This window comes from Dermacentor variabilis, chromosome 3 (assembly GCF_050947875.1).
Source record: "Dermacentor variabilis isolate Ectoservices chromosome 3, ASM5094787v1, whole genome shotgun sequence".
Lineage (NCBI taxonomy): Eukaryota > Metazoa > Arthropoda > Arachnida > Ixodida > Ixodidae > Dermacentor > Dermacentor variabilis.
In genome coordinates, this window is record NC_134570.1 from 197,536,055 (window position 1) to 197,550,742 (window position 14,688).

The 14,688-nt window shown below is 46.5% G+C and overlaps 1 protein-coding gene across 2 annotated transcripts in view; it reads left to right on the forward strand.

The window, feature by feature from the left end:
* Positions 1-9,327: 9,327 nt before the first annotated feature.
* LOC142576587 (NADPH-dependent 3-keto-steroid reductase Hsd3b5-like) overlaps positions 9,328-14,688 on the forward strand; it is an 86,059-nt gene continuing 80,698 nt past the window's right edge. For both annotated transcript variants that reach the window (XM_075686772.1, XM_075686773.1), the window contains exon 1: positions 9,328-9,836. In XM_075686772.1, the coding sequence (XP_075542887.1) occupies positions 9,683-9,836 (154 nt within the window). In that variant the 5' untranslated portion in view covers positions 9,328-9,682. The remainder of the gene's footprint in view (positions 9,837-14,688) is intronic.

Sequence of the window (14,688 nt, forward strand, 5' to 3'; positions counted from 1 at the left end):
GTGTTTCCACATCACTGAACCAGCTAATAGAAGACTGTAGTCGTGAGGAAACAAACGTCAGGTCCAAGCAGCTACTATAGGACGTGCCACGCAGAAACGTAGGAGAGCCATCGTTAATATTGACGAAATCCTGTGAGTGCATAAAGTCGGACAAGGCTTTGCCTCGGTTATTCATTACTGTACTTCCCCATTGGGGGTGATGAGCATTGAAGTCGCCCACAATAATATGGGGAGCTGTGCAACTCTGGATTGCTGAGGACAGGTACGAGAAATTAATGTGATCTCTGGGTGGAATATAGCCGCCGAGTATCGAGAAGACCCGCCCTTTAAGCGTTAACGTCAAGCAAATGTAGTGGTTCGTGTTATGGTGCTGGAGGACAAGGCGGTAGTGTGGAATATCTCGGCGTATGCACACTAATACCTTGCTGGTTTCATCAGCTTCTCGAGACCACAGCAATACATATCCAGAAAGGCGGAAAGCAGAAGGCATGTTAGGCTCACATATAACAATCACGGGGAAGCGGTATTTCTGGACGCGCTGTCGGAAGTCACTTAGGCGACCACGCAGGCCTCGGGAATTCCACTGCATCACTACACTGCGACGTATGTGCATCGACACAGAGGATGGGTTGTGTGGTAGTGCCATAATGAATCACTGCAGTGCCGCCAAGAGCGGCTCAATTGCATCCAAAAACTGAACAACAACCCTTGCTGTTGGCGTATTGAGGCCTGAAAGCAGCGTGCGCATGGAATGTAAAAGTTGTTTCAGAAGAACGTTCACCTGCTGGCCTTCCGGCTTGTCCTTATTGTCCGCTGGACCGGCACGGAATGATGGACGCGTTGGTTCGACGACTTTGGATGACAGAGCAGGCCATTCCACATCAGAGGAGGTGGATAATGTACCCGCATCTTTCTGAACCACCGTGGTAATATGGGGCGCTGCAGCAGGCGGCGTCTTATCATTCTGCGGCTCAATACGTTGAGGCAACGGAGCTGAGAGTTGCTGTGACGGCGGCTGAGACAGACTAGTGACGTGAGACTCTGGGCGTTGGTGTCGGGAACGACGTTTGCGGCGACGAATAGACGCGGCCGCTTCTTGGTGACTTGAGTTGTCTTTTACCATCTTCTTCAGGATAAGCCTCTCGTTCTTCATCCTAGGACAGTCTTTAGCCGTCGCCTCATGAGCGCCGAAGCAGTTGGTGCACTTGACTGTCTCCGTCTTGCAAGTGTCATGCTGGTGTGATCCGCCGCATCGACGGCAGGATATTTCGTTTCTGCAAACAGCACTCACATGGCCAATCCTGTTGCATTTGTGGCATTGAACAGGCTTGGGAACATACAGACGGACAGGATGCCGCACATAGCCCACCTTGACATGGGACGGGATAGAGTCGCCTTCAAAAACTACTTTAACACACTGTGATCGGCCGAAACGATGAATGTCGACTATCTTGGCCGTAGATTTGATGAGTGTCCGCAGGTCGCTGTCCGTTATTTCAGGGTCTACGTCTGTAATTACTCCAGCGGAAGTCCGTTTTCCGTGAGAGAGATAGGGGCGGACCGGCATACCGCCTAACACTCCAATTTCTTTCAGTTTGTCCACGGACGCCCGAGATTTCACATCTACCGTAAGGACATTCTTCCAAGCGTTGATTCTGACCTCTTGGACTTGTCCCGGAATCAGCTGGTCGAAGAATTGGGACAGCCGCTGTCTGTTGATGGTATTCAAATTAGCCGTCTCCGTTGTGGCTACGAAAGCCACGGAGAACCCGTCAGGTGCGTCAACATTCTCTGCAGGCAACTCCCTCGCTGCTGGTGTCCGGCAGGAAGATATATATGCACACTATACTAAAGCAAGCAATGCTTGTCCACACAGTTCTTGCAGTAGGTTAAAATAACCTTACTTCACGAACTTTCATATGCAGCATTGTGGTCACCTTCAAAATATTCTCCATGAGACTCAACACACACTTACATCTCTGTTTCGATTGCCAGTAACATCCTTGGAAATATTTTACTTAAACGATGTTGCGCGACAAAAAAACGACAAGGACGTGAGAGAAGACGACACACCAAGCGCAAGCTTTCAACTAAGTTTATTGTGCCAATGCGTCGATTTTGTACGTGGGAGGCAGCGTAGACCGCGCATGCGCTTACAAGAAAATGAAGTGCGAATTCATGTAACATAGTTACGAGTCATGTGATGCCGCGTCCAAGAAACCTAATTCTTTTTTCTGTGAGAGCCAGAGACGGCAAGCTAACACACTTATCACCCAATTTCGCGATCATCTGCGCTTCAGATATTTCACGGATGAGCTGCCTGCTGCCACGGGAATCGACGCAGTGGCACAATAAACTTAGTTGAAAGTTTGCGCTTGGTGTGTCGTCTTCTCTCACGTCCTTGTCGTTTGTTGTCGCGCAACATCATTTAATTAATCGATTACCAACTTGCCCGGAATGCTGCTCTCAGTGGAAGTCTTCCCCAGCTAAGCTCTTCAGTCGCGATGTCCTTTATTGTTTAATTGTCCTCACATCGCCGAAATGTTGCCCTTAGAGTATTGGTAAGTATTCGGGTATGTTCATTAACTTTGCAAGTTAATCAACAAGCGTAAGACGGCTGACATAAGGAAGTGTAATATGGATAGAATTGAAAACGCTCTCAGGAACGGATGAAGCCTAAAAGCAGTAAAGAAGAAACTAGGAATAGGCAATAATCACATGTGTTTGCTAAGAGACAAAGCTGATAATATCATTACTAATATGGATGAGATAGTTCAAGTGGCTGAGGAGTTCTATAGAGATTTATACAGTACCAGTGGAACCCACCACAATAATGGAAGAAAGAATTGTCTAGAGGAATTTGAAATCCCACAAGTAACGCCGGAAGAAGTAAAGAAAGCCTTGGGAGCTATGGAAAAGGGCAAGCCGATACGGAGGATCAGGTAACAGCAGATTTGTTGAAGGATGGTGGGAGGTTGTTCTACAATGCCTCATGACCTCGAGCGTATCGGGATCTTGGAAGAACGCTAACATAATCCTAATCTATAAAAAAGGGGACGCCAAAGACTTGAAAAATTATGGACCGATCAGCTTACTGTCTGTTCCTACAAAGTATTTACTAATGTAATTGCACATAGAATCAGGAACACCTTAGACTTCCGTCAACCAAAAGACCAGGCATGATTCTCTAAAGGCTACTCAACAATACACCATATTCACACCATCATTGAGGTGATAGAGAAATGTTCGCAATATAGCCAAGCCTTATATATATCTTTTATTGATTACGAGAAAGCATTTGATTCAGTCCAAATCTCAGCACTCATGGAGGCATTACGGCATCAGGGTGTAGACGTGCCGTATGTGAAAATACTGAAAGATATCTATATCGGCTCCACAGCCACCGTAGTCCTCCATAACGAAAGCAACAAAATCCCCATAAAGAAAGGCGTCAGGCAGGGAGATACGATCTCTCCAATGCTGTTGACAGCGTTTTTACAGGAGGTATTGAGAGACCTGGATTGGGAATAATTGGGGATAAGTGTTAATGGAGAATACCTTAGTAACTTGCGATTCGCTGATGATATTGCCTTGCTTAGTAACTCAGGGGACCAATTGCAATGCATGATCACTGACCTGTAGAGGCAAAGCAGAAGGGTGGGTCTAAATATTTGTCGGTAGAAAACTAAAGTAATGTTTAACAGTCTCGGAAGGGAACAGCAGTTTACGATAGGTAGCGAGGCACTGGAAGAGGTAAAGGAATACATCTACTTAGGGCAGGTAGTGACCGTGGGTACGGATCATGAGACTGAAATAATAAGAAGAATTGGAATGGGCTGAGGTGCGTTTCGCAGGCATTCTCAGATTATAAACAGCAGGTTGCCATTATCCCTCAAGAGAAAAGTGTATAACAGCTGTGTCTTACCAGTACTCACGTACGGGGCTGAAACCGGGAGGCTTACGAAAAGGGTTCTACTTAAATTGAGGACGACGCAATGAGCTAGGGAAAGAAGAATGATGGGTGTAACGTTAAGGGATAAGAAAAGAGCTGATTGCGTGAGGGAAAAAACTCGAGTTAATGATATCTTAGTTGAAATCAAGAAAATATATGGGCGTGGGTAGGACATGTAATGAAAAGGGAAAATAACCGATGGTCATTAAGGGTTACGGACTGGATTCCAAGGGAAGGGAAGCGTAGCAGGGGGCAACAGAAAGTTAGGTAGGCGGATGAGATTAGGAAGTTTGCAGGGACAACATGGCCAAAATTAGAACATGACCGGGGTAGTTGGAGACGTGGGGGAGAGGCCTTTGCCCTGCAGTGGGCGTAACCATGCTTACGAAGAAGAAGATGATGATAATTATAATGATGATGATGATGATGATGATGATGATGATGTTAAGGTAGAAGCAGGGTCTCACTCCAAAGAACCCACGTACCTCCAGGGCTTGAACTCGAATATATAAAAAGATTCTGCTGTTTCCCGTCGCCATCCCTGATGCAGGAGTTGCAATGACCTCTAAGCAGTGGGCTAATGGTGAATAAAGAAACTTGGTGTTTGTTTAATTAGGCTAAATCCAGCTCGTTATACCGCACGCCAAATCGTTCGTGTCGACTCCGGACCGCATGAAAACATCAGAAAGATCATTTCTTCATGGTGGGAGTAGAACGGCATAAAATTCAAGCAAAAAGTTGGAAACTTGGGATGTCGTAACATCCCAAGTTTGAAATCTGAAGCTTTAACAGAAAGAAGAGAGATGAAATTTTGTTTTCTTATATAGCATATCCATACCTAAGAGGGATATGTATGCGCGTCAACCATATGAAACATTACGGGCACTACGCGGCCACAGTGTTAAGGCATTTTAACATTGAAATCCAACATGTAGAGAATGTCGCAAGGGAGGATATTGCAAACATGGTGTGTCGCACTGGTTCTAAATTGGAGTAATCAATAAAAACGACCGACCTTGTTGTCTGCCATCGAGTGAAGTGAAAGAACAAATCATGCCCTAATATAGTTGTATAGCTGAGTATTCGGTCGAAACGTGACGCATTGCTTTAGGAAACGTTGTTTGATAATGACGCATCTTGGCGCTCATGCAATACATCAGTTTATATTAGTGAGCATATTTGGCCGGCCATGAAGAGGTTACAGTCAGTAAGAGTTACAAAGAAAAAGGCTACTGCGTGGAAATGCATATGAACAAAACACGGAAAAATGGACGCCCGTAAAGGTGAAAGTTCAAGGGCAATCCCGATCCAGAAGGAAATGGATATCGAAATGATTGTCTACAGAAATTGCGTAGCTTACCAGTTATTATTATGTCATGGCTTTGCAACCTGGTGATTTAGGTAGTTTGACTGGATCGAATAAGATTAAAAGAATAAAATAGTTTTACCCTAACATCCGGTCCTTCAAAAAGGAAGCACATCTGCTAAATCTTCATTGAGACAAGTTCCATTTCGCATATTACATCATTATGTCGACAACGAGTTAGGCGCAAGTGCGAGTCAATTTTTCGAAGTGTAGCAGTATTACATAAGTCCAACAATCAAAGGGAAAAAAACCGGTTGCCATTTAGCGATAAATGCGAGAGAAATGTGTTAGCATTACATAGCACTACTTTCAGGCCCCGAGTCCAAGGCACAAGCAGTGTTCACCACGTTGCAAAACAAAGTGTTGTTGAGGAGCTCATTGGACTCATGGTATAACTCTTCGAGCGACGAAGTACAACGAATACCACCGTCAATGGGTATATATATATATATATATATATATATATATATATATATATATATATATATATATATATATATATATATATAGGGGGTATCTTCAAAGTTCAGCACGCAGGACCCCGCCGCGTAACATACGCAGGAAAGAGACGACGAAATTTTAGGAAGATGCTTCACTTCAGCTAGTCCGTATTATTTTAAATCAATATGAATCATCGACAAACTCACTTTTAAATGTAGAAAATACCTTGGTTGACCAACTTACCCCGCATGAAGTGCATTTGCTGAATGTTTACGAAGAAAGAAAGCTGAACGCGTTAAGCAAAATGAAAAGTTGGAAACTGTTACGGGACAATGTCGAGGTGATAATCGACTCTACCAAACAAAAGTGTTCGGTAACTTTTATAATGACAGTTGCTAAAACATTGCCGGAGACAACCAACCCGGATATCACTACACTTAACCTTTCCATGTTGCGCTTGTGCCTACGGAAGAAAGGGTTCTTTCAAAAGGCCTCAATTTCTGTCCAGCCACCGGGGGCTTCGACGAATTCCAGTTAATGAAAAACATTGAAAACTTCTCCTGAAACTTAAGACTCAAAGAATATTTTCATGGCCGCGCTAGCAGCAAACAAGACCCCCCCCCCCCCCTAAGCTATACCATCCGCGACACACTAGACGTCTGCTTCGCAACGGGACAAATGCCTAGACCTATATATCAGAGCGGTTTCTCACGACGTGCTCGACACCTACAAGACACGCGCCGCATTCCATAGAAATCTTTCTACTAGCGAATGCGACGCTCTTAGAAGCCTAAGAACACGCGATGATATTGTTATTAAACCGGCGGATAAGGGTGGCTCGGTCGGGATAATCACAAAAGGAAATTGCGAAAAAGAAGTCGAAAGACAGTTATCTGATGGCACATTTTATAAAGAACTTCCCTGTGATCCTACCGACGAATTCTTTTCCATCATTAAGGACACCATAAAAGCATTGGTGAAGCAGCGCAAGATCGACGATAAAACAGCACGCTTCTTGGTCTCACTTAGTCCAACACCCGGACGCTTTTACCTGCTGCCCAAGATACATAAATTAGGTAATCCAGGCCGTCCCATTGTATCCGACATCTGAACAGCCATAGAAAGCATCTCTCGTTACGTGGACAGTTTAATCAAATCTATTCCAGCCACATTTTCTTCTTTCGTTAGGGATAATAATGCTTTTCTTCACGACATAATAGATTTAACCGTTCCTGAAGGCTTGCTTCTGGTGACGATGGATGTCACTTCCCTCTACACGAATATTCCCCTTAGGGATGGCATTCACGCTGTCTTGAAATCATATGAACACCTCCAGTGTAATAGCCCGATTGAAAGCTCAACCCTCGAGGCACTGCTGAAGTTAATTCTCGAGTTTAATAACTTCGAATTTAATAATTCTCATTATGTACAAATTAGTGGGACATCGATGGGAACGAAAATAGGCCCTAACTATGCAAACGTTTTCATGGGAGTGCTCGAAGACGCGTTCCTTAACAGTGTACGACTAAAACATATCTACTTTAAACGCTACATCGACGGTATATTTTGTATTTGGACGCATAGTGAAACAGAACTCTTAAACTTCATTGCGGCATTCAACCAGGCACACCTCGCTATCAAATTCACACATAATTACTCACCGTCATCTGTAGACTTCCTTGACGTCACGATTATTATTGCCGACGGACGCCTAATCACAAAACTCTACGAAAAGCCAAGTGATAATCATCAATTTCTTTATTTTGAAAGCAGCCACGTGCGTCATTGCAAGACTGCGATTCCTTATAGCCAGGCACAGCGCTTTAAGCGCGTATGTGCCGAAGAAGACGTTGTTGCCAGGAACTCAAAAGAAACTCCTTAACCGTAAATACCTAGAAAAGATGATCGATGACGCGATACACCGAGCGGCAGGACATGACCGGAGGGACTTTCTTAAAGCAGGAACAAGCCCAGTAGCTCCCAGTCGGCTAATCAGATATTGACTCATTCCTCATCTAACCCTAAGGTCTGAGGCATACTGCGCAAACACTACAACATTCTCACCCAAAGCGACAGGTTAAAAGGCGTTTTTCCTGACCCACCTCGTGCCGTGTATAGACGTTCGAAAAACATAGGTGACATACTAACGTCTTCAAAAATTTCCACTTCCAACCCGACCGGTTGCAGCCGCCGCAATAAACCAAGTTGCAAAGTATGCGCTCACATAACACCTACAATGACTACCACCAGCCCAGCCAGCCAATTTATGTTCACAATTAAGGGCAGTTTCAACTGTGATTCATATAACGTAGTGTACTTGCTCGAGTGCGGCACTTGCCACATGCAATACATAGGCCAGACTGAAACACTTTTCAGGATCCGTTTTAACAACCACAGGTCACATGCCAAATCGCAACCAAATCTACCACTCCCGAAACATGTTAACATGCCGGGCCACTCATTCAAAAATCTCAAAGTAACAATACTCGAATCTGGATTCCGCACCAGCCATGACCGCGAGCTTCGCGAATCTTACCTGATTCATAAATTTAACACTGTCTCGTCCGGAACAAATGAAAACAAAGGAAAACTAAGCTGTCTAACTTTAGATTGAGCACAAATATACACTTCACACTCAGTGTACATGTATGATTTCAACGCTCTTTTTTTTACATATGGCCTTTTTGACGTATGCGGCTGTGGCTTGATGTTGTGCGCTTAACACCTCAATATTTAGATAAATCGAGGTTGCACTTAGAGAAGCCATGTGCTAAACATCACGCCTTTGTATCTGCATGTGTACGTCATTTTGTTTTCACTACACATAATCATAGTAACCGCTGGCACTTACCGGAGAGTCATGTTTGTGTACACATCTGTGTTTCATTTCTTGTGTTCCAAAATGCGTGTCATTGATAATCATGTATACTGAACAATGATAATGATTTATGATGCGCAATGTATGGTCTAGTCAGTGCAGATAGTGCTCCCTCTGCTCTTGATAGGGTGCCTTTAAAGCTGCATGTGTGCTGTTCATGCATTGCTGTACTCTGACGAAGGCTGGTCCACCAGCCCAAAGCGTTCAGTAAATAAGTCTTCCTAAAATTTCGTCGTCTCTTTCCTGCGTGTATGTATATATATATATATATATATATATATATATATATATATATATATATATATATATATATATATATTAAAAGGCGTTTCAGCTCCTTCTCAAATTCATCTCCTGTACAGAGCTGGAAGGCGGACGCAATCTGTGCAGCCGGGACAGCAGGCCGCGTTCAGAATGGATGGTGCGCAGTCTGTAGTGGCCCTGCCGCACATACGTCCGCACCGTTACCCTTTCCTGTATGTGCTGTGACGGCGTCGGAGCGGCTGTCGGCAGTGACTGCATACTTACGCACGTGCGCAGCCAGAAATACCCATTCTCCTCCTGGAGTGTGAAAGAAGCTTGACAAGAAAGCAAGGAGTTTCTAGAGCTACAGGGGTTCTGCTATAGCCTTAAAAGCTGTCTGTTAGCTTTATTTCAAAGCAGTAAAGAAGGGTTACAGCGAGAAAATGTCCCTGAATAAACAACCAATGCTTATTGCGCACTAGCAAGAACTTAGAACATATAATAAGGAACAAGGATTTGAAGCCGCGTTGACAAAGGAAAGTGCACTAAATTCGAACACGAAACTCACGTAGAAAACCTCGCGCTCGTATCATTACCAGAAGAGAAGAGTAGTTCCAATGGTAGAAAAACATACTACAGACTTAGCAGCCGTGATAGATATGCGCATTGTAGACCTTGCGTATCATTCGTTGGCTACCACTTGTCATTGCCATTTGAAGTATCATTTGCAAAAGAGAAAGCTGCATATGCGTGGCCATTTACACGAGAAATAGTTGAGAGTAACCCCATATTTTTGTGCAGCATGGAGCAGCAGATTCCTCCCGTGCGCGTGGTCCTGGTGACAGGATCGAGTGGCTTCCTCGGCCAGCATGTCGTAAAAGAGCTGCAAGAAGAGGAGCATGCTGCTATCCGAGAAATACGGCTGTTTGACAACCGGCCCTACGTGAACAAAATCGGTAATACGCACCATTGTCTCGTAATCTAGCGAAGTGATAGTTTTAAAGTTTAGAACGCAATAGCCATTCCAATTTCTTATAAGGATCAACAGACGCCGAAATAATATCTTATCAGGGACCAGGATCTCTGGAAAAAGTTATTCGAGAGGTCTTTTGCATTACGATGTTTCTTGCAGTTCCATATATCTCGTCTGGTTTCCAAATAGACGAGAAACTTGTACGAAGGAGAACAACCGCGTTCAACGTACAGTGTATTGAATGGTTCCCTAATAAATGAAGTCCATTATTAAATTTTTTAGACCAGGACTACACAGTGTGATGACCATTATTTTGCGATTAAAATAAAGTGGCTGTTTTCTTGTTTTTCCTAACAATAAAATTTGCGGAGCCTGACTGCTTCTGTATGTTGGAGCACGCACCTGCTTGTAGTTATGTTGCCCGTCCTCGAGTATCTTGCTTGCATATGACGTGGAAAGAAGCAGCACTTCAATTTCTTAGTTATGCCTTTAAGCGCTTCACAAATTTCATGAAGCCTACGTAAGTGACAACAAGGGCTAGGTAAGCTGGCAGTTACGCTGAGTGCACGTTTTCAGCGGTTGCAAGTCGTAAGAGCGGAAGTTTGCAATCATTTTGAAATCATTTATACGATGCGCATAATTGCGCTTTAAGAAGAGCAGTTATGAACTATCTGTTGGGGCTGTTGCGTTTCGCCTGCGACACGTGGTTTTGCCGGCGCGACTGCGGCGGGGCGGCAGACATTTTGGCCCGATCGTCGTCGCCGCAACACTCATCGCCAGGTGTTTCCAGGCGCGACTGCGGCGATGCGACCGCCTAGGGATCATCCTCGCATTCCAGTCATTGTGCCCGAAACAGGCGATGCCAAAGCAGGGATCTCATTCCAGTTATTGGGCCCGAAACAGGCGATGCCAAAGCAGGGATCTCGTTCCAGTCATTGTGCCCGAAACAGGCGATGCCAAAGCAGGGATCTCATTCCAGTTATTGGGCCCGAAACAGGCGATGCCAAAGCAGGGATCTCGTTCCAGTCATTGTGCCCGAAACAGGCGATGCCAAAGCAGGGACCATCCTCTCATTACAGTCATTGTGTCCGACCGGCAGCGCCACGACAGGGTGCTACGAGATCGTGCTCGACATGGTGCTACGGCATCGCTACGACAGTGTGCGTCACCATTAGCCCATTGTACATTCACGTGCTCGTCTTTTGAGGGGTTCCTTCTTGCCCTCAACTGCGAGAGTATAAAAACAGCTGCCCCGGACGCCAAGAGGAGGGCTCCGATTTCTTCTGTTGAGTGAAGTGCTCTCCCGTCTCTCTACTACGGTCAAACCTGACCGCCAACTCTTTGCGATGTTAAAATAAACAAGTTGTTTCGTTGTTACCAGTCGACTCATGCTTTGCCAGGACCTTCGGATGCTTCCAGTTGTACCCCAGGCCGCCAGGCCAACGCTACCCTTGGGGCTTGCGACCCAGGTACAACCACGGGCGTCAGCGCCGAGTTCCCAACAGATCGTACCAGCAAGTCCGATTCCAAACATCTGGTTGGCAGCGGTGAGATCGCCTACGACTTCAAACAACTGTCTGCCAGCGGTGAGATCTCGACAACGGAGGCCAGCAGCGAAGAGATGCAGTTGACTGTATGCTGAGCAGCTCAACGACGATCCGGGAGCAGTGCAACGAGCCCTGTGTGACGACTGGTTGCCTGCAGCGGAACGACTGCGCGGAATTCCTGCCTGCGAGGTTTGGTGAGTGCGGGACTTTCTTCTTCTGAGCTTTGCCAGGCTTTTTGTTAGTGTCAGAAACAGAGCTGGTAATTGTGGTTGTCGTTGCTGCCGGGTTAGTTTGCGGCAAGACAATAGTAAGCAGTAGAGAAAGCAGCATTCAGAGCAGCCATGGATTTGAAGTCGTTGCGCAAACCGAAATTGTTGGAGCTTGCAAGAGAGTTGGGTCTGGATGTCTCAGACAAACTAAGAAAACCTGAACTGCTAAAGGCTATTCTTGAGTTAGAGGCTGAGGATGACGAGCTGTCGGAATGCCTTGAGACTATTGAGGAGAGGTCAAAAAGACAGGAGCGCGAACTTAAAGAGCAAAAAGAGAAACAGGAGCGCGAACTTAAAGAACAGAAAGAAAAAGAAGAGCGTGAACTTAAAGAACAGAAAGAAAAAGAAGAGCGTGAACGTAAAGAACAGAAAGAGCGAGAGCAACAAGAGAAAAAAGAAGAGCGCGAACACGCTTTGGAAATGAAGCGTCTTGAGGTAGAGATGGAACGCGCTCGTAATGGAAGTCAGGCACACGGTGCAGGAGAACGAGTATTGTTCAAAATGACTGACCTGATGCGGCCGTTTAAGCTTGGAGAGGACATTGGTTTGTTCCTGGTTAACTTTGAGCGAACGTGCGAGAAGCAGGGGTTCTCTCGGGAAACGTGGCCACAGCGCTTGCTCACTTTGTTACCCGGCGAGGCGGCCGACGTAGTCGCTCGCTTGGATAGAGAGGAGGCAGAGGATTTCGACACAGTGAAATCGAGTCTTCTAAAAAAGTACCGGCTGTCTGCGGAGGCGTTCCGTCGGAAGTTTCGGGAAAATGAGAAGGGCAGAAGTGAGTCATATACAGAGTTTGCGTATAGGCTTATGTCGAACATGCAGGAGTGGCTCAAAGAAGAGAAAGCGTTTGGTGACCACGATAAAGTTCTGCAGTGTTTCGGGCTAGAACAGTTTTATAGTCGGTTACCGGAGAACGTGCGATACTGGGTCTTGGATAGGCCAGACGTGAGTACGGTGGCTAGAGCCGCTGAGCTAGCCGAGGAGTTTGTGACGCGTCGAGCTCGCGGAGCTAAGGACGGTCAAAAGGGTGAATTTGGCTCGAAGTTTGAGAGGCCGAAGTTCACACCCATGAGAGCAAAGGGGAACACGCGTAGTGCGGATGCGAGTGGAAGCAGTGCGACCGAACCTAAGGAGACGGCGGCAGCCGAAGCCGAACGCAGAAAGCGGTTCGAGATGAGGCGAGCGGGCGTTTGTTATACGTGCCAGAAGCCGGGTCACTTTTCGGCGCAGTGTCCGGAAACAACACCAAAAGTTGTGTTTTTTTCATTAGGCAGCACTGACGAGAACATGAAGCTTCTCGAGCCTTACATGCGAGTCCTCCTCGTGAACGGGAAAGAGTGCCGAGTGCTTCGCGATTCCGCAGCTACGATGGATGTAGTTCACCCGTCTTACGTAGAACCCCATATGTTCACGGGCGAGTGCGCATGGATCAAGCAAGCCGTGGAAGCTCATAGCGTGTGTCTGCCGGTAGCAAAAGTGCTTATTGAAGGACCTTTCGGAGCGCTTGAGACAGAGGCGGCAGTGTCATCTATGCTGCCACCCCAGTACCCGTACCTATTTTCAAACAGGTCCGATCACCTCCTGCGCGAGAAGGGGCTTTTGTTTGGTGAAGCTAGTGTTCAGGCCTTAACCAGATCGAAGGTTCGGGAGCTCGCTGCAAAGGCGGTAGTTGCGGGGTCGACGTTATCAAACAACGAAAAAGGGTCAGAGGCGCAGCAAGCTGATATTCCGAGCACGCCCGAACTGAATAAACTTGAGTCTGTAACGTTAAAGGCGCCAGATACTGGAGAGGAAACGCCCGACGCGGGAAAGTTAGAAGAGCTATCTACTGATTTGCTCATCGCGCCTACGTCAGACGGACTTGATAGGTTGCTAAAAGTCAGCCGGACGGCTTTGATAGCCGAGCAAAAAAAGGATGGCAGCCTGGAAAACGTGCGCTGCAATGTCAAAGAAGGTATCGCCAGGAAAACTGCGCGTTTTGTGGAAAGAGGTGGAGTCCTGTACCGGAAGTATCTAGACCGAAGAGGAGTGGAGTTCGATCAGCTGATCGTGCCTCAATGCTATCGTCAGGATCTGTTGCGCTTGTCGCATGGGGGTTCGTGGTCCGGACACCTAGGAGTTAAGAAAACTAAGGACCGTCTCTTACAAGAGTACTATTGGCCAGGGTGTTTTCGGGACGCAGACCATTTCGTGAGGACATGTGACACTTGTCAGCGGGTGGGCAAACCAGGGGACAAATCAAGGGCGCCGTTGAAATTGGTACCTATCATAACGGAGCCTTTTAGACGGCTCGTTATCGATACAGTGGGACCTCTGCCGGTAACAGCCACGGGGTACAGACACATTTTGACTGTGATCTGCCCAGCGACAAAGTTCCCTGAAGCAGTGCCGCTTAAAGAACTCAGCTCAGTTGAGATAGTTAATGCACTACTGTCCATATTTGCGCGAGTTGGTTTCCCTGCGGAAATCCAATCAGATCAGGGCACAGTGTTTACTAGCGCTTTGACGACAACTTTTCTCGAAAGGTGTGGGGTAAAGCTGCTACACAGCTCAGTGTACCACCCACAGTCGAATTCCGTTGAGAAGCTCCACTCCGTCATGAAGCGCGTGTTGAGAGCATTGTGTTTTGAACATCGAACTGACTGGGAGCTGTGTCTGCCTGGGGTGATGTTTGCTTTAAGGACCGCGCCGCATGCGGCTACGGGGTTTTCGCCAGCTGAACTGGTGTACGGTCGCTCGCTTCGATCTCCGCTTCGCATGCTTCGAGAATCGTGGGAAGGTAGGGGCGACGACCCAGTCGTGGTGGAGTACGTGCTTAAGCTCCTCGAACGCTTAAGAAGGGCACAGGAGTTGTCAGGTGAAGCAATGGCAAAGGCCCAGCAGAGGGCCAAGGTTTATTATGTTCGGACAGCCAGGGCCCGTCGTTTTGAGGTTGGCGATGAGGTCATGATATTGCGCACATCGCTAAACAACAAACTAGACGTGCAGTGGGAGGGCCCAGCACGAATTGTTCAGAAAC